At 45.1% G+C, this 19,862-nt stretch overlaps 1 protein-coding gene across 1 annotated transcript in view; it reads left to right on the forward strand.

The window, feature by feature from the left end:
* The first annotated feature begins 4,095 nt into the window (after positions 1-4,095).
* The window catches only part of SPAG16 (sperm associated antigen 16), a 702,831-nt gene continuing 687,064 nt past the window's right edge, over positions 4,096-19,862 (forward strand). The window contains 3 exon segments of the mRNA XM_026647788.1: positions 4,096-4,147; positions 9,126-9,172; positions 10,785-10,883. Of these exon segments, the coding sequence (XP_026503573.1) occupies positions 4,096-4,147; positions 9,126-9,172; positions 10,785-10,883 (198 nt within the window).

Consider the following 19,862-nt stretch of genomic DNA (forward strand, 5'->3'; position numbering starts at 1 on the left):
TCTAAAAGGCTTACACATTGATAGTTTACTTTCCTTTCTACTCATTTTATTCTTTCATGCACATTACCATATTACCCGCATAGAAAGGTCACCAAAAATATCTCAAGTTAGTATAAAACATATTTAGAATTCAGAGTAACTCATGGGCTCTATTTTTGGATCTGTCAGTGACTCACTGTGAGACCTTATACAAGTTACATGACTTGCCCAAAGTTACACAGAAAGTCTGTGGCAAAGTGGCTCAGTTTACTTAAAATGGGTATAATACCTTACCTATGACAAAGTAACAATTGTTGCACATCTATGAAGTCCTTGAGATGAAAAGTGCTATAAAAATTAAAAATATTATTTATTACACATAATTATACCATGAACTATTTCAGTAGTGCCAACCCCAAGCATTCAAAAACCATGAGTCAACCCTAAAAATCTGAGGTTCACTTAAAAATCATGGTATTTTTAAAAATAATACATTCAGAGTTCTTTTTGCCTTCTAGTTCTTGAGCCACTAGGATACACATTATCAAACTTTGCTCTGAAACCATCAGGGCTAAAAACTAGTTTTTAAAATGAAAGCTGAGTCTCATGTAATCACGCCACTGCACTGAGCTGGGATTTTAAGAAAAAAATAATAATCTAGATTTTAGATGAGTTAGCAACATTGTATTTCCTCTTAACTAGGAATCCCTGGAGCTGGAACAAACCTTTGCTATAGGCCTAAACTTTGCTTTACTTGGGAGCTCTGGCTTAAACAGAAATGGCTAGAATGCGGGCACAGTCCAGCAAAACCAGGATGTTACAAGAGTACTGTGTGTATATATATTAGGGCTGTCAATTAATCGCAGTTAACTCACGTGATTAAATCAAAAAAATTAATCACAATTAATTGCAGTTTTAATCAAACTGTTAAACAATAGAATACCAATTGAAATTTATTAACTATTTTGGATGTTTTTCTACCTTTTCAAATATATTGATTTCAGTTACAATACAGAAATACCAATATACAGTGCTCAGTTTATATTATTTTTATTCCAAATATTTTCACTGTAAAAATCATAAACAAAAGAAATAGTATTTTTCAGTTCACCTCATACAAGTACTGTAGTGCAATCTCTTTATTGTGAAAGTGCAATTTACAAATGTGGGGTTTTTTTGTTACATAACTGCACTCAAAAACAAAACAAAGTAAACTTTAGAGCCTACAAGTCCACTCAGTCCTACTTCTTGTTCAGCCAATCACAAATTTATGGGAGATAATACTGCGCGCTTCTTATTTACAATGTTACCTGAAAGGGAGAACAGGCATGCGCATGGCACTTTTGTAGCAAGGTATTTACATGCCAGATATGCTAAACATTCGTATGCCCCTTCATGCTTTGGCCACCGTTCCATGCTGATGATGCTCGTTAAAAAATAATGCATTAATTAAATTTGTGACTGAACTCCTTTGGGGAGAATTGTATGTCTCCTTGTAATAGTCTCTGCCGAGGTTCAGCCCTCAGCGGGGCTGTGGGGTATCCCACCGCCTCGCTCTGGTCCGCCGTCAGTCCTGGTCCAGCGGCAGTCTGGGACAGCAAACACACGGTTAGAGGCTCAGGCCCGTAAGCAGGGGCTGAGCCAATAGGTCAGAAAAAGCCCCGAGCCCTCAATCACGGCGGGGCAGCAATCACGCAGTCTGGAGCGCAGGCCCTCAAGAAGGGGCTGAGTCGCTGTTTGTAGCAGCCCAGGCCCTAGGTCAGGGCGGGGCAGCAATCAAATAGTCAGTCTGGAACCCAGGCCCTTAAGCAGGGGCTGAGTCCAGGAGCAAGAGGTCCCAGCCTCTCTAGGCCAGGAGAAAGGGGGAGTCTGCCACCCCAGGAGTGGCTGGCAGGGGGGGACACAGGCCCTCCCACTCCACTGCGTCCCAGCCCGGGGCCCTAGCAGCGGCAGAAACTCGCTGCTGTCAGTGGGGATCCTGGCCGCAACACACTGACATAGGCTCTGGCAGTGCTGCAGCCAGACTGGGGTTGGCTGCCCCCGGGCTACTTCCACACTCCCCCTCGTATGCTACCTGGGAGGTACTGGTGTCCTCGGTGCTCTCCACCAGCATCGGTTCCTCCGGGTAGGTAGCGAAGGGTAGGTTCGGCTCCTCCTCCGGATAGCAGGAAAGGGGCCGGCTCAGCTCCTCCTTGGGGTAGCTGGAAAGGGGCCGGCTCGGCCAGTCCTCCTCAGGATACCGGGCGAGGGGTAGGCTCGGCCGGCCTGGTGAGTCAGCAGGCCGGTTGCGGTCTGCTGCTGTCTCCCAAGCGGGAGCTCGGCCACAGACGTCTGCTCTCTCCGCCGGCTTGTTCTCCACTGAGCTCTGCAGGCGGGCTTTTATACTTTTGGGTCGGCGCCGTGATCTCTGAGGGGCGGGCGCCGGACCCAGTGGCTCCGCCCACATTGGTGTTACGGGAGGTTCGGCCCTCAACGGGGCTGTGGGGTATCCCACTGCCTCGCTACACTCCTGCTCTGTGTTTTGCCTGTATTCTGCCATATATTTAATGTTATAGCAGTCTTGGATGATGACCGAGCATGTTGATCATTTTAAGAACATTTTCACTGCAGATGTGACAAAATTGAAAGAAGGTATTAATGCGAGATTTCTAAAGACAGAACTTGACCCAAGGTTTAAGAATCTGAAGTGCCTTCCAGAATCTGAGAGGGACGAGGTGTGGAGCATGCTTTCAGAAGTCTTAAAAGAGCAACACTCCGATGCAGAAACTACAGAACTTGAACCACAAAAAATCAACATTCTGCTTGTGGCATCTGACTCAGATGATGAAAATGAACATGCGTTAGTCTCCACTGCTTTGGATCGTTATTGAGCAGAACCTATCATCAGCATGGACGCATATCCTCTGAAATGGTGGTTGAAGCATGAAGGGACGTGTGAATCTTTAGCACATCTAGCACGTAAATATCTTGCAATGCCAGCTCCAACAGTGCCATGCAAATGCCTGTTCTCACTTTCAGATGACATTGTAAACAAGAAGTGGGCAGCATTGTCTCCTGCACATGTAAACAAATTTGTTTGTCTGAGCAATTGGCTGAACAAGAAGTAGGACTAAGTGGACTTGTCGGCTCTCAAGTTTGACATTGTTTTATTTTTGAAGGCAGGTCTTTTTTGTGTGCATAATTCTACATTTGTAAGTTCAACTTTCATGATGACGAGATTGCACTCTTAATACAGTACTTGTATTAAGCGAATTGAAAAATACTATTTCTTGTTTTTACAGTGCAAATATTTAGAATAAAAACAACTATAAAGTGAGCACTGTACACTTCGTATTCTGTGTTGAAATTGAAATCAACATATTTGAAAATGTGGAAAACATCCCAAAATATTTAAATAAATGGTATTCTATTATTGCTTAACAGGACGATTAACCATGCGATTAAATTATTGTAATCGCTTGACAGCCCTAGTTGATAATATACATAGTGTTAGTTGCCAGAGAAGGTGACAGTAGATGGTGCTCAACAGGGTGCACCATGGCGCCTGGGGTTTCTAGGGCAATACACCTGGCATGCTGCAAATGGCAGAGCTCTGTGCTGCTCTCCCCAGCAGCTCTGATCCCAGGGCAAACTGGGGGTACTGGGTAGCCCTGCAGGGGTGGGTCTACTGCCTCATGCCCCTCCCCCAGAGCTGGGGACTGAGGGCGCAGGCCCAACCCAGTGTGGGGGGCTCACGGGAGGGGCTGCACTTCCCCTTCTCCCTGGCACCATATCAGAGCCCCCATCTCTGGCCAGTGGGGTAAGCCTGGGCCAGGAGGCGGGACTTTTCCCCCTGCCCGACACCGATTGGCCAGTTGGTCCCTCGGCACCGCCCTACTGAAGCGCCATTGGACTTTCCCCTGTCCGTAACCGAGAAGGGACGATTGCTATGGCGACCGGGACGCGTCCAGCCATTCCCACTTCTTGCCTTAGCCCCCCCGTCCGTTCCCCGTGAAACCCGGATAGAAGCAGGCGGAGAGAAGGGGCGAGCGGCTTCCTTGTTCTCGCGAGAGGCTCTGCGGGGAACCCTAGCAACGGCGAGAGCGGAGTGTAAACAACCGACCCGGAGAGCCGGCGATGGAGGGGGAGGCGGCGGGGGCCGGAGCCGAGGGGCCCTTCTGCCTGCAGCGTATCCTCTCCCCGCGCCCCCTCAGCGGCTCCTGGGTCCTGGCTGGGCAGCGCTGGGATAAGGGGGGGGATGCTCGGGGGTGGTTTGCTGAGGGTTCACCCCGGGGGCTCCTCGCTCGGGGGGGGGGGCGGGAGGTTTCTGGGGGTTCACCCCGGGAGAGGGGGAGCCGGGGATCTTCACCCAGGGCAGGGGGGTGTTGGGGGTTTCAGTCTCGCTTTGCGGGGAGGGCTGTCGGGCTCTGGCCTCTGGGGATTTTTGGAGAGTTTGATTCAACTGAGAACAAATCTCCATGAATATCAGGCACCCCCCACCCTTGGTTTTGAGTCCAGGGCAAGTTCAAGCCGTGGGGTAGGGTGGGGTGTGCTGGGGTCCCCTAGTTGTCTGCATGGATCAGTGTTACTGCATGGATCACCCCCCGCCTCCCGGCCTGAGCTCTGTCCAGGATTGGGGAAGGGGAAGGACCACCTCTGTGGCCCATTCAGACAGGCTTCTCAGTGACATCTGCAGTAAAAGCTTCACTCGATGCCCATATTGTTGTATTTGCCAGGTTCAGACCTGTCCAGTGGGAGCCAGGCCAAAATCACGTAATTATGATAGGAAAAACCTGAGATTACCAATTTATTTTACCAACACTCTCCTACTTGCTGCTGGCTAATACAGACGCCCCCCGACTTACGCAATCGTTCCGTTCAGCCTTGCGTAACTCGAATTTTGCGTAAGTCAGAAACGTATACCCATACGTTATGCAAAAATTTCTGCAACTTGAAAATCCTATTTATGGCTTATGGAACTTTTTCCATAAGTGCGAATTTGCATAAGTTGGGTCTTGCGTAACCCGGGGAGCATCTGTAGTGAACTTCCCTGGGAACCCGGGGGGAATAACCCATAAGTTAGCAAAGAATTTAATTTTTTTATTTGAACGAAGACAGCTAAGTCTCCAGCCCTCACGATTAAGAAGACCTTCTCGATGTGAACTGACTGTAGCTTGATGCAGAGCCATCTTGCTGTATCTACAAACAGATGACTCCACCGCCACTGGTATGGAAACAGAAAAGTGAAATTGTCCTGATTCTTGTTAGTTTCACCTAGGGGTTCTGAATAGTAACAGTGGGAATGTCCATAGTCACTGTTGTTGTTTAGAATCTCTGGGTGAAATTAACAAGAACCATAACAATGTCACTTTTCTGTTGCTACTTGGGAAAGCTGTGAGCAACAACTGAAGTACTGGAGCTGTTGCCTCTTACTCCTTTTTCTATTTGTCTCTCTGTAGCAAGCGTCTGGTAAGTTTTTTCCAAGCCTTTTCCATAAGGCACCAAATACTTATCAGAAGGTAACCCACATTTGCTTGTTCCTCCACTTGGCAATATTTGAACCACTGACTTAGAGTGAAAGGTTCTAATTCTGTCATCAAGGGCCTGAATTATCCAATCATTCCCTAAAGATCTATTTTTAATTCAGTAGTTTATACAAGTAATATAGGAATTTTAGATTGCAGTACAGCAATTTAGAAGGTTTATTTCAGAGTTATGACATTTAGAAACAATCAGTTTAACTCCTTTTCAGTTATAAAAAGAGCAAAGACAAATTATAAGTTAGTGGTTTCAGGTTTGTTTTGTTTTGTATATTTAGAAGCTGGCAATCAGGAGATCTGAGTTCTGTTCCCAACCTTGGAAGGGCTGGTCTTCACTACCTGCCCAGATCGGCGGTAGAAAATTGATCTCTCGGGGATCGATTTATCACGTCTCGTCGGGACGCGATAATCGATCCCCGAATCGACGCGCGTACTCCACAAGCCCAGGTAGGAGTTAGCGCCGGCGACGGGGGAGCCGCGGCGGTCGATTTGCCGCTGTCTTCACAGCGGGATAAGTCGGATCAGATACGTCGAATTCAGCTACGCTATTCGCGTAGCTGAATTTGCATATCTGAAATCGATCCCCCCCCGTAGTGTAGACGTAGCCTTTGTGACCCTATGTAATCCACTTCTCTGTGATTCAGTTTCTATTTCCTTAAAACAGAAATTCTTCAGTGCCCTGTGGCTAATAAAAGGCACTAAATAAGAGTGTCTATATTATAAAAGACATTTAAAATAAAATGTGTAGACAATGTTTGCTCAAAAATGTAGCTGAATGAGGAATTTGGTCTTTAAAAGATTATTGTGCATCTGAAATATGATTTTTGAAGAAAAATTTCAAGATTTTTAACATGAGGTTTTATTCCACATGCATAGCACCTGCAATAACACAGTAGTCTAGACCATAATGGCACATAAGGGCTATCAAGTCAGTAAAACACTTTTAAAAAACTAGCAGCAAACTACCCGTCTTGGAAGCACCTAAATCACCAAGAGCATTTGCATTAGTTTGAAATGTCTGGTGGATATGACATAGTGACATTTCTATCCACATTGTAAAAGATTCTATAACTGTAGAATAGAATTGTCAATATGGAGAAAAAGAAATGAAGTGTTGCACATATGTAAAACAATTTGACAAAATCTGTCTCTCTCATTATACAATTAAGCATCCAGTGAGAGAAATGTTTTTAGCCAAATTGCTGGATGCACAGTATTGTATTTAAATTGTACCATATAAACATTCAAACCTCTATTTACTACTACAATATGACAGTACCAAAAGGCTGCTTAATTGATTACAGTGACATTATCCCGTTTTTTATTATTTGATCATCATTTTATAAATTCTTAGTACATTTTTCAGCTTCCGAGTCCTTTGCAAACTTTAATTAAAGTACCATTCAGTTATGGTGCTAGTGAATTAATGGTAAATCATAATTGTTATATACCCAGCAAGGTAGGCAACTTATCATCCCCGTTCTACGGATAAGGGACTCTAAGGACCATACATTTAATCTGATTTGCCCAAGGCCCCACAACACGATAGTAGCAGGGCCAGAACTAGAACTCACACATTTGTGAGTCCCAGTCCCAGATGACTAGATCATACCTGCCTCAAATGTTACTTTTATTATACCCTTTGCTATAATTAAAGCAGCTACAGTTACATTGTGATTTCTATTATAAACTTATATTTATGCACGCGTAGCTTTCTGAAAAGTCCTTTGTAGCTGAAACTTGCTATTGCTAGTCTCAGCTCTGTTATTTATTTATTTGTTTTTTTTTAAAAGCTGGAGCAAAATCCATTCATGATATGAAGTTATTGGAGAGTGGGGAGAAAAGTGTTCCCAGCATATGAAGACTTTTTTGACTTATCAACCAATAGCTCAAAAGCATTTGTGGGGCAAGCCCTCTAAACCTCACATGTAAATTACTACCTCCCTTTGCTGTATGTATAACCGAGGCAAATTTAAAAATAACCCCCTCTTCTTAAATGCTCATTTCCAATCAGCAAAAGATTTTTGTAACTTCAGCTAATGAAGCCTTGACCTTTGGCAATAACACAGTTAACTTTTTCCTTTGCTTGCCCCTCTCTCTCCAAATATATAGACACACATATATGGATAAAATATAATACAGCCAAGGACAATTTTCCAAATAAACCAGGGATTTTAGGAAGCACTGGCAGGTGTACAAATATCTGATTCAGGCACATAATCACAGTCAAGTACAAATACATAAGTAGCACACATACATTGGCCCCTCCTTTATAAAAAGTTGGGCCTTAGTATCCATGCTGTGCAAATAGGACCTCACTTTTTAAAGTCTCATTCACAAGATACCTTCCCCAGACATAAAGTAGCAACATGGTCACTTTATGTACAGTGAAAGGATGAAGAGTGAATTGATCATAGGGTGTCTAGCTTTTAAAAAATGATTCTTAGACTACTTACCAAACTCAATCAACCAAAACTCCTGACCTCCCAAATCAAGTCTGCCACCAGATTTCCTCTGCTTTTGCTGCTCCCTACCAATCTCCAGAGCAACTTAAACAAACCAATGGTTTCCCTGTTGTGCATTTTGCTCCCAGTAACTCTTCTCCCTCCCTCCCTGTCTCATCTTGTGAACACTAGAGCAGCTGCAGCCACTTAGCTCTTTCTGCCCCTCTAGCAAACAGTTAGTGGTCCCTGGACCACTTTGCTGCCCAATTTCCCCCCCCTCCCCCTCCAGTTAAGAGCATGAAAAGAACAAAGTTGGCTGATAATGTAAGGTCTCCAGCATTTGCCTTTGGGAGCGGGGAGCTGAGACTCAGGAGACAGACAGCTTCTAAACTCTTAGAAGGTTGGTCAGGCTCCAGTTCTTCAGGACAGCTCTTCAAAGTCCTGTCCAAAGAGCAACTGTTCTCAGCTACATTCTCCCTGCCCAACTTAATGGGCACGTGGGCTGTTGCTGGGACACTTTGCTAGAAGGAGATTGTAAAGCATTCATTGAAACACACACCTCTCAATCCTTCCATTAAAATCAGTTAATCCATTTTTTTCCCTAATGTAACTAAAGGAGATGTAGGACTGTTAAACCAACATAACAGAAGCTTCAGTGCTCAATTTACTATTATTTTTCCCCAAAGGGTGGATCCCACAGATGTGCATTTGCTATATCAGATCTCTAAACCTCATAAAAAATGGTTAGCTTTCTAAAAGGATGAAATTCACCCAGAGGCATAATGACAGTGAAAGTCCCCTGGTGCAATATAGCCACTGTGACTATGTACCTGAGAGTAGAGTTTGGCCTATTGTTTATATTAAGCACAGCAACTGGCATCTAGCTATAGCAGAGCAAATAGGTGTTATTTTAATGCTGTGCAATCCTGCAGTGAAAAGTTTGAGTGCTAAATTCTGTTCTTGAATGCAGCGACATGCCTTTCATTGGAGCTGTGTATGGGCATCTAAGAGCCAAAGTTAGCCCTAAATATATGAAATTTGGCCTTACATAGAACAGGGGAGAGGCTGATAATTACTGCTTTATGAATAACTGCTCTTTTTTAATGATCATATAAAAATTATTTTAATTCTCATTGGAAAGCACCACATATGTCAGCTGCTTTAGACTTGACAAAACATACAGAAGTTACCATTACAGAAGACTCAGAAGATGATTATCAGTATGAAGAGGTAATTTACTTAATAATAATATTGCCAATAATAATAATACCTTTTTCTTTTATAGTGCCTGTAATCAGTAGATCTCAAAACTTAGGAGACAGTCTTAAGAGAGATCTGTATTGTAGTATCCACCTCTTCTTTTATTTAAATGCACCAGTCACTAAGATATCTTAGTACCAAAGAAGTAAATCCTATTTTATGAAGCATACTTTAAAATATGCATGATATTCAGTGTATATTTTCACTTAATAAAAAGAACTAGTAACATTTGATTTATGTCTTATTTCCATTTAGATAATTTTTAAAAGGTAGCAGTAACTCAGTTTAGCTGATTTCAGCTTATTCATAGTGAAATTATTCATAATTTCAGCTTATTCATTATTTAAATATGTTTATATTATTATATAACATATCCTTGCTTTCTTGGATATTGTTTTCAGTATATTAATGTATTGGTCTTTGATACAAACAAAATCCTCTAACTAAAGCCTGTGCTTGATCTCTTTTTGAATTGTAGTTGTGTGAAGGAGTGTAAACCCCACACTGGTGAACAAAGTGTTAGTAGGAGCTGGAGAGTTCAATTAGCCCATCTTCCTGCACCTGGAGGGTGTGTCAGGGTTGATTTGTTATCAGACCCAGCTGGAGGAGCTGGGTTGTCTCATTAAGCAGGGAAGTGAAAAACTACAAGAGAGGGTATATGTGTGAGGGAAAGAGTTCTCTTAGCCTGGAAAAGGAATTATAGGGTAGTTGTAGGAGAAGAGCTAATTTTGTGCTTAGGATTGGAGAAGTAGTGCTTCTAAGGAAGTAGTATTGGTGGTGGATGTTCTATACCAGGATGCTGGAGGGAACCTAGTGGGATTAAAGATCAATTCTGGAGGGACAGAAGCTGCTTTAGTTAGGTTTGGTTTCTCTGGGATTTTCTGTGCTTTGTTGGTGAAGGCTGAGGGAAGCCTAGGAATTTTACTCTGAGAGAAGTGGGACTGTAAAGGAATCTAATATGAGCAGAAAATGCTATGGTGGTAATTAGCATGTATAGGATACTACTCATGTGAGACAGTGACACCTCTGAAAGGGTAAGACTTCTAAGGGACCTGCCTGGAGGACCAAGTTGTGAGAAGATGACACCACTGTAGGACTGAAGCAGAAGGTGCTAATGAGGAGAGACTATTATACCAGGCTGGGCCAGCAGTGAGTCCACTCTTCCCCAAATAATCTACTATGTCAGTCAGCAGGCTCTTACCCTAAGCCTGGTGAAATCCATGAGAATCTTTCCACTGAGCCTCGGATCAAGTGCTGAGAGATCAGAGTTGAAAGTCCATCTCCAAAGAAGTCAATGAGAGTTTTGTCACTGATTTAAATAGGGCAAGGATACCACTCTGAGAGTGTGTGTGTGTGTGTGTGTGTGTGTGTGTGTTTAAATAAATATTGTATGCTTCAGCGCCAAGTAGAGCAATAATCAGTTGTGTAATTATAACACCAAGCTTCTAATATGTCTACTAGCATAAGACTTTTTTTTTTTTTTTTAAATTACTGTGTGCTGTTGGGACTTAATTACATTCTGGAAGAAAGTATAATACATTAAAATATGCATTGATGTGACTTCATTTATATTTGGGTTTAGGTTCCAGCAGATGATGATTTTAGTCTCCTAGAAGGTGATGAAGATCTGGTAAAGGCTTTGCAGACAGTACAGGAGCAGGCTGAAGATGCACAAATTATAGTAAGAGTTTTCAAAAAACTGTTATTACTCCATCAGTAATCAAATTGATTTCTATTGGCTTAAAGTTTAGACATTGAACACTCTTAATTATTGAATATAAGTATGGATAGAGCCTTTTATACTTCTTATGGCATAAATATCTAGAAACATTTAGATATGATGTAATTATGAGAACAGAGCTTAAATAAATTCATTTCCATCCACCCTGATATTCCTCTATTCACTGTTTGCCTGTCTTGTTATATATTTCATGCATTGCTCAATATTTTAAGAAAAAAGTAGACTTAATTCACTAAAATGTGTTAGGATACTTTTCTCTAAATGGAATGAGTTAAATAAAATATTTAGGCCCTGATCCAGCCAAGTTCCATTGAAGCATGTGCTTTAATCACTGTTTAACATGTGCTTAAATGCTTTGCTGAACAGGAGTAGAATTACTCAAATGCTTTTATTAAAAAAACCAGAAAGTATATACTGGCTGCTTGGCTGAATGAGAGCTGTGATCAAATTATGACCCATTTAACAACTAGTGTTAATTTTAGATACTTCTACCTTTTACAGTTTGATTTTTAAAACCGCAATAGAATACCATGTAGTGGTGTGATGGGATTTTTGTTATGTTCACAGCACACACCCACATGTTAATTTTAAAAACATAAATACTCTTGTTGGAAGGCTGTAACATGACACTTTTTTTATTTTTTTTTTATTTAAAGAATTCAAAATAACACCAAGAACCCCAAAATGGTGAGAGACAAAGCAGGGTGCTCACTAAAACAGAGAGGCCCAACTCAGCCCTCCCTACTGTAGGCTGGCTCTTAGCAAAACTTCTGCTGCTGCTAGGACCAGATCATATGCTTCCCTACAGAGCCAGCCAGCTACCCGCCTTTAGGTGGGACTAGGAAAATCCTTGAGGATTTGAATTGATCACAACTTGAACAGTTGTTTTCAGTATACCATAGTGACTTCAGATGCTATTTCCAGTTGCAGAAAAATTACTTGGTTTGGCTTACTATGGTCACATAGTGTAAGGTACCGTTCCTTTCCATTATACCATCAATTTTTTTATATATTTTTCATCATTTATGCAGTGAGTGAGTGTCATAATCTTTGTTCTGCAAAGGCAAATGAATGTAACTTTTTTTTTTTTTAATGAAAGTGACTAGTTCTCAGTGACAACCGAGGGAAGACTTACACACACACACTAAAGTAAGTAAACTCATCAGTTCTGAGGTCAATATTAAACCTTGGATGAAAAATTCTGAAAATAAGAGGTACATCTGAAAGCAGATTCAGTTTTTAAAATGTATGGTTTTTGAAGCATTGGAAATATTTGCAATTCTTCACAAATCTACTGTAATTACATCTGACTATGCCCTTGACACTTAAAATCCAGAACAATGGACAATGTTATTAGTCTAATCTTTTGACAGTGTACAACTGCCCAGTCTTTCAGCTGTTTCATAAGTGTTTCTCTATTGAATTGTAAGACTGCTACACAGGAACACTTGATATATGATGCACTTGGGGTGTGTATATATGCCCTGTATGAACACCTAAAGCGTCCTGCAGTTTTGATAGCAAAAAGCACCATGCCCATATTTAGCCTCAAGTTCAATATGATTTTTTTGTGTTCTAGCTAAAAGGTTTCTTTTTGCTTCTGGACTTGATATTCAGATATTTAATACAATGTTCACTGTAAATCATAGTTTTTGCCAACAGCGTATGTCAATCATTTTCATTAGATGGTAGGATAGTGCAAAACAAAGGTACTTTAAATCACACTTGTTGGCCTTAATGCTTTCATAATTAAATGTTTACTGCATATTTTATGAGGCATATCTGCTAGGTTGTTCAGTGCTCATTTACTAGATAACCCAGGTGTTGAAGCAAGTGGTTTTGATGACTCAGCAAGTACTCTCTGATTGCCTGCTGAATCAATATCCTCACACTGTGCTAAGAAACACATCTTTATGTGAAGCAAAACTGAGGCAATGAATACCTGTAGCCCTGAGATTTCCTGGCACGTTTTGCAAGTGGTAATCCTTCTGTCTTGGCTAAATTCCACCATAAACTAATGTCCTGGCACACCTATGCTTCCTCTATAGCTTCAGTTCAATTGCTGTATATTTTACACCCAATTCCATAATAAAAGAATTTCATCCACTATTTAAATGCAGACTTTAAGGAAATGCAGTATTTATGCAATTGTGGTGCATAGATCAAGTAGGTATCCAAAAGTACAGTAAGCATTATACAGCCCACACCCTCAACTTAGAAATCATGGTTATTTATAGTTTGTGTCCATGGCTTTCATTTTCTCTAAGAAGATGAAACATAGGCTGTTAAACTTAAGCAGAGACCGCAATTGTCTTAATTTTAATAACTGGCACTTTCAGTAAACCAAGACTACTGTGTGCCAAACAGTTAGGATGTGTTAGTATCCATTATCTTGGGCAGGGGTGGGCAAACTTTTTGGCCTGAGGGCTGCATCGGGTTTCCAAAATTGTATGGAGGGCTGGTTAGGGGAGACTGTGCCTCCCCAGACAGCCAGGCATGGCCCGGCCCCCGCCCCTGTCGGACCCCTCCTGCTTCTTGCCCCCTGGGAGTTTTGCATGGAGCAGCTCTAACTTATACCATTGGTGTAAGCTCTCAGGACCGGATGCCAATAGAAGATAGGGCCTAGTGGAGCTCTGTTCTATCATGCTGCTTCACCCCGATTTTGTTTCAGTCCTCATTTGTCCTGTTTCAGTCCTACATCATTACTTTTGCTGTTGTTCTTGCCTTGAACAGTATAAAGTAATGTGGTGGCTGATCCCAGAATGTAATTGCTGTCAAAAGTAACTGAGTTTTTCCATATGGAAAAATGGAATCTTTAGCTCTTTATACGTTCACTTCCAGAATAAGATGTCCTGTCTTCTCATTCAATTCTATTTTTCCTATAGTACACAAAGCAAGCAGGATTATGATGGAGCAGTTTCCTCTGGATGTATTTTTAATCTTCTTTCCATATAAAAATGATGTAGAGCCTTTTAAATGGGATAATCACGTCTTCTATGTCTTGTCCAAGAAGTTATGAATCTAGATTTTTTTTCCATAACAGAAAATAGCTCTGGATTACCTATGGCTGCAGGAACACTTCATTTCTGGATTCTTCTTTTGTGTCCTATGTGAACAGTCAAATTCCCTTAAAATTAGTTTGTATTCTGCCTTCATAGATTTCATTTAATTTGAGCCTACTGTCCAAAATTCTGCACTTTCCTGTTTTTCGTCCTTCCTTGCCTCCAGCTGAATAAGTTTTGAAGGAATCTCTTCTAATGCATTTTCTTGACAGTCTCTGTTCTACCACCTCTGATCTTGTTTGGAGTTTCTTTTAGCAGTCTTTGGACAGAAAATTCCTGAGAACGAGCAGATGGTACTATGACACCCTAGGTGTGAAGCTGTCCCAATGTTTTTATTGGGCATGCTTGCTATCAGCAGATTCAGCATTCTCTGGGGATTTGGGGGGTGGTTGGTTTTTTATTATTTTTTAACTTTTATTCAGTAAAAGAAATTGAACAAAACCCTTACACTGAATAAATCACCAGAAGATCTTACATGGTGTTTGTCTCATTTCTTACTGATTCTCTGTAATCTGTGAGCACCCCAGTCATTCATGGGTTTTATCCTCTCAACATTCCTGTGAAACAGGTGTGTTCCCCATTTTTTGGATGGGGAAACTGAGGTTCAGGATAGATTAAGTGACTAGCCTGGCATCATACAAGAAGTCTGTGGTAGGACCAGGAACTGAACTCAGGTCTTTTAAAGTCCAGTCCAGTAGATGATCATTTTTACCTGTACGGTGCTTCTTAACAGTTCCTTGCTCAGGCCCAGCCCTTGAAATAACTCTTAAGGTATTTGCTAGATGCCGCTGTACTATATGAATCAAATTAATATCTGGCAGAGTTCCATTGACTACAATGTGTTTTGCTAGGGATGAATTTGGCCCAGTGTTTTAAAACTGTCTTATGGATGTGTTTTAAGGGCCTGCAATCAGCCTATGGCAGTGTGACCAAGAGATCTCCTGATCTAAATTGGTGGAGGGCATAGGGGAAGCATAAGCATTACAGGAATCCCCTGGGCCTGGAGTTCACATTGTGGTCCACCAAAAAGTCTCTTGTGAGGTCTCTAACGAAAGCCTGTGTCACACAGGTCATTGGTATCATTGTGGAAAGCATGCACTGATGTTAAGAACATAAGAGCGGCCATACTGGGTCAGACCAAAGGTCTATCCAGCCCAGTATCCTGTCTACTGACAGTGGCCAATGCCAGATGCCCCAGAGGGAGTGAACCTAACAGGTGGTGATCAAGTGATCTCTCTCCTGCCATCCATCTCCACCCTCTGACAAACAGAGGCTAGGGACACCGTTCCTTACCCATCCTGGCTAATGCCATTAATGGACTTAACCTTAATGGACTTTATCTAGTTCTCTTTTAAACCCTGTTATAGTCCTAGCCTTCACAACCTCCTCAGGCAAGGAGTTCCACAGGTTGGCTGTGTGAAGAACTACTTCCTTTTATTTGTTTTAAACCTGCTACCCATTACATGTTGTGTAAGGAATTAAGTATTTAAACTGAATTATGTTTTTATGGTCTGTATCTAGGGACTGGTCAACCAGCAAAAGTGAAAAGCAGGCTTTCTTTCAGACAAACGTTTCTCTGTTCACATGTAAATTAAGTATTGTATGATTCTTCTTTGAGTGCTTGCTCATGTCTATTCCATATTAGGTGTGTGTACTCACTACATGCACCAGTGCCAGAAGTTGGGCCCCACCTCAAGTCGAGCTGTGCAGCCCATCCCATGCTTTGCCTGGAACTCCAGATAGTGATGCAGGCCCCAGCCAGCTTCAGGTGCTGTCAACACCTAAAGCCCTTCAAACAGCTCAGGAGATCCTGACATTTCTGGTGCTGCCCTCTCACTGGCTCCTGTGGAACCCCGATCTCAGGGAAAACCTGCATTGGGACCTATGCATGTGTCCTTGCCTCAGCGGTACCGTTCCCCATGGAGAGGAACGTCCCGCCAGCATTCGCCATCTCTTCCCCCCCCCCCCCCTCCCCCCCCCCCCCCCCCCGCAGCCGCCACTCTTCTGGACTGGAGAGGCCGTCTCAGTGGAGCCCTTTTTGGACCCCGCACCGGGGATACTGACTGAGGGACTTGAGGAGTACTTCACCGGTAGATTGGTGCAGACCCTCTGAGGCACGTGTCACCTGGCAAGAACTCCGGGACTGGTCCCGACTGTCTTCAAGGACCTGGGACTGATTGGTCACCAGCAGGGGTGAAAGTAACTTAAAGGACTTACTGGTACGCCGCAGTCCTGAGCAGGGTGTGGCCTCAACCGGAAGAGGCGGGGCCTTTGAAGATTTAAAGGCCCTGGGGCTCCGGCTGTGGCTGGGAGCTCTGGGCCCTTTAAATCACCACAGGAGCCCTGCTGCCGCTACCCTGGGGTGGCAGGGCTCGGGCTAGGGCTGGGGTAGTGGCGGCAGGGCTTCAGAGGTGATTTAAAGTGTGCGGGGCTCCAGCTGCTGTGGGGAGCCCTGGGCCCTTTAAATCGCCTCTGGAGCCTGGCTCCCGGGCTCTGGCAGCTGGGCAGGGATTTAAAGGGCCTGGTGCTCCTGCCACTGCAGGGAGCCCTGGGCCTTTTAAAGCGCCACTGGAGCTCCAGCAGCAGGGCTGAGGCGGCGCTTTAAAGGGCCCGGAGCTCCCCACAGGGGCCGGAGCTCCGGGACCTTTAAATCCCCACCCGAGCCCGGCTACCTGAGATCTGGCGGTGATCTAAAGGGCCCGGGGCTCCCCGCAGCGGCTGGAGCCCTGGGCCCTTTAAATCACCACTGGGGAAGCCGGTCCAGTCCGGCACAGTGTACCAGACCGTACTGGCTTACTGTCACCTCTGGTCACCAGAGACCGCCGATCATCTGGCTGTCATCGCCCATCTCCAAAAGGAAGGTCGCCTTATTCAGGACCATGCAACCGGCCCGTAGTAGCTCCTGGTCCCGTTCAACGTACTGGTCGAGTAGCGGGAGGCGTGGATGGCCGGGTATCTTACACAGATCAGCCAAACACCTAGGACAGGTTGGCTTTGGGATGCAGCGACTGGCACTGGTCAGACAAGAGCCACCGGTCAGCCCAATCCTGGTCACCCGGTACCGACCACTCCGCTGGTAACTCCAGCTCAGAGCAAGGTTCCCTAACTGCGGGACAAGCCCCGGTATAGGTGGTGCCAACTACATTATCAGCACCAAAACCTGTCCTATGTCCTCAAGCTCAGTGGCTGGTGCAGTGGTACCCTGGGCACCTTGGGGTGGGGGTTCACCCAATCTTCCCAGGCTACCTGATCGGTGTCAGGAGCCTTGGAGAGGCAGCAGCAGGTAAGGCCCTGCAGGTCCAGGAGGACCCAGGGGAGCAAGCTACTGGACCACCAATGGACTTGGAGGTTCTTGTGGCACCGGCATCATCCTTGTCATTGCCAGACGAGGCTATCCTGGGACCCCCTCACCCAGTTCCTCAGCATGACGCCAAGGCACACCAGGAACTTTTGAAGAGGGTCGCTTCCAACTTCAGGCAGAGGAATTGGAGGAGCGCTCGGTCTCTGTTTGATGTTCTGTGCTCCTTGGCTCCTGCCACGGTGGCTCTACCCCTTCCAAGATCACTAAGAGCCTGTGGCAGACCCCCTCTTCCCTAGCCCCTTTCTCTAAAAGGGCCGAACACAAGTACTTAGTGCCAATCAAGGGGTATGGGTACTTATACTCCCACCCAGCCCCCAATTCCCTTGTGGTAGAGGTGGTTAACCACAAGGAGAGGCAGGGACAACCCAGGGCTACCCCCAAAAATAAAGACTCCAGGAGGCTGGATCTTTTTGGACATAAGGTTTATTCATCTTCCAGCCTTCAGCTGAGAGTAGCCAACCACCGAGCTCTCCTTGGCCAATATGACTTCAATACGGGGCAAACCATGGCCAAGTTCAAAGGGTTGCTCCCCAAGGCTTTCAAGAAGGAGTTCAGAGCGATCCTCGATGAGGGCATGACCGCGGCCAGGACGGTCCTCCAGGCGGTGTCAGGTGCTGCTGCCCACACCATGGCTTCCGCTATCTCCATGCGGCGAGCCTCTTGGCTGCTCCTCTCTGGGTTGTCCACTGAGGCCCAGCAGTCTGTGCAGGACCTGCACTTCGATGGCCAAGCCCTATTTGCAGAGCAAACAGACATCAAATTGCATGACCTCAAGGACTGCCGCACCACCCTGAAGACCCTGGGTCTCTACGTCCCAGGCCCGGCGCGTAAGTGGTTCGATCTGCAGCAGACGCAGGGCCAGGGGAGCCAGCCTCGGCAGGACCAGCCCCATAAACGAGCCAAGGATTACAAGCGCTGTCCGAGCCACCCGCCTCCACCCTCTGCCCAGTTGGGCTCAACCCAGCATAAGCAGGGGGCCAAACCCTCATTTTGAGGGCGCACCTGAGGGCAACCTACTAGATTATTCCTCGGATCCGTCTTTCGCAGTGTTCTCCAACCGACTTTCCCTCTTACTCCCTGCCTGGATGGCTATAACTTTGGACCGATGTGTCCTCAGCACAGGAACAGGGTTATACCCTCCAGTTCCTTTCTACCCCCTGTTCCCACCTGCCTTTCCTGTCCCTCTTCAGGGACCCCTCTCACAAGAGCCTCCTTGCACAGGAGGTAAAGGGGTTGCTACTGCTGGGTGCGGTGGAAGAAGTTCCTCTCGAGTACAGGCACAAGGGGTTCTATTCCCGGTACTTTTTTAATCCCAAAGGCCAAGAGCAGTGTATGACTCATCCTGGACCTGCGAGACCTCAACAAGTAACTAAAGAATCTAAATTCCGCATGGTTTTCGTGGCTTCTATTATGCCCTCATTGGATCCAGGAGACTGGTATGCCGTCCTCGACTTGAAGGAGACACACTTCCACATAGCGATCTTTCAAGGACACAGACGCTTCCTCCAGTTTATGGTGGGGCCCCACCACCACCAGTTTCTGGTCCTCCGTTTGGCCTGGTGACAGCACCTCGAGTGTTTACCAAGTGCATGTTGGCGGTAAAGGCTTACCTCAGGCACCGGGGTATCCAGATCTACCTGTACCTTGACAACTAGCTTGTCAAGGGCAGCTCCAGGTCTCCAGTCCAAAGGGATGTCGTGGTACTTCAAGCTACTTGCCACTCTCTGGGCCTATTGGCAAATGACACAAAGTCTATGTTAGTGCCAGTGCAGAGGATAGAGTGCATCGGACCGGTCCTCGACTCGACCTGCGCCAGGACATTCCTGCCACTGGAAAGGTTCCACATGTTGATGAACCTCATCACGGAAGTCTCCGTGTTCCCTCTGACTAAAGCCAGGGTCTGTCTATCCACCTGCTGGGCCACATGGCAGTGTGCACTTATGTAGTCCGCCATGCCAGGCTCTGCATGCGGCCACTGCAACAATGGCTGGTGACTGTCTATTCCCAGTCCCGAGATCCCCTGGAAAAGATCGTTACCATTTCCCACGCGATACTTACCTCGCTGCGGTGGCAGACCAACCGCAGAACAGTCCTGGAAAGGGTTCTGTTTGACACCCCTCCCCACTCCATCGAGTTGGTGTCAGATGCCTCGGACCTTGGCTGGGGGGCACATATTGGCATCCTCCAGACTCAAGTGATATGGTCCCCAGACGAAGTACGGTTGCACATAAACGTTAAAGAGCTCCGAACAGTCTGGTTGGCGCACACAGTCTTCTTGCCCCCACCTGTTGGGCAAGGTGGTACTGGTCCTGACAGACAACACAGCCTCGATGTTCTACGTCAACAGGCAAGAGGGAGCGTGCTCTTTGGCTCTCTGTCAGGAGATGCCCCGTCCATGGGACTTTGGCATCAGCCAGGAGATCCACCTCAAAGCTTGTCACCTTCCAGGTGTCAGGAATACACTGGCGGACCGGCTCAGTAGGGACTTCTCCTCTC

The sequence above is a fragment of the Terrapene carolina genome, unplaced genomic scaffold (genome assembly GCF_002925995.2).
Source record: "Terrapene carolina triunguis isolate 2854851 unplaced genomic scaffold, T_m_triunguis-2.0 Scaffold62, whole genome shotgun sequence".
Classification (NCBI taxonomy): Eukaryota; Metazoa; Chordata; order Testudines; family Emydidae; genus Terrapene; species Terrapene triunguis.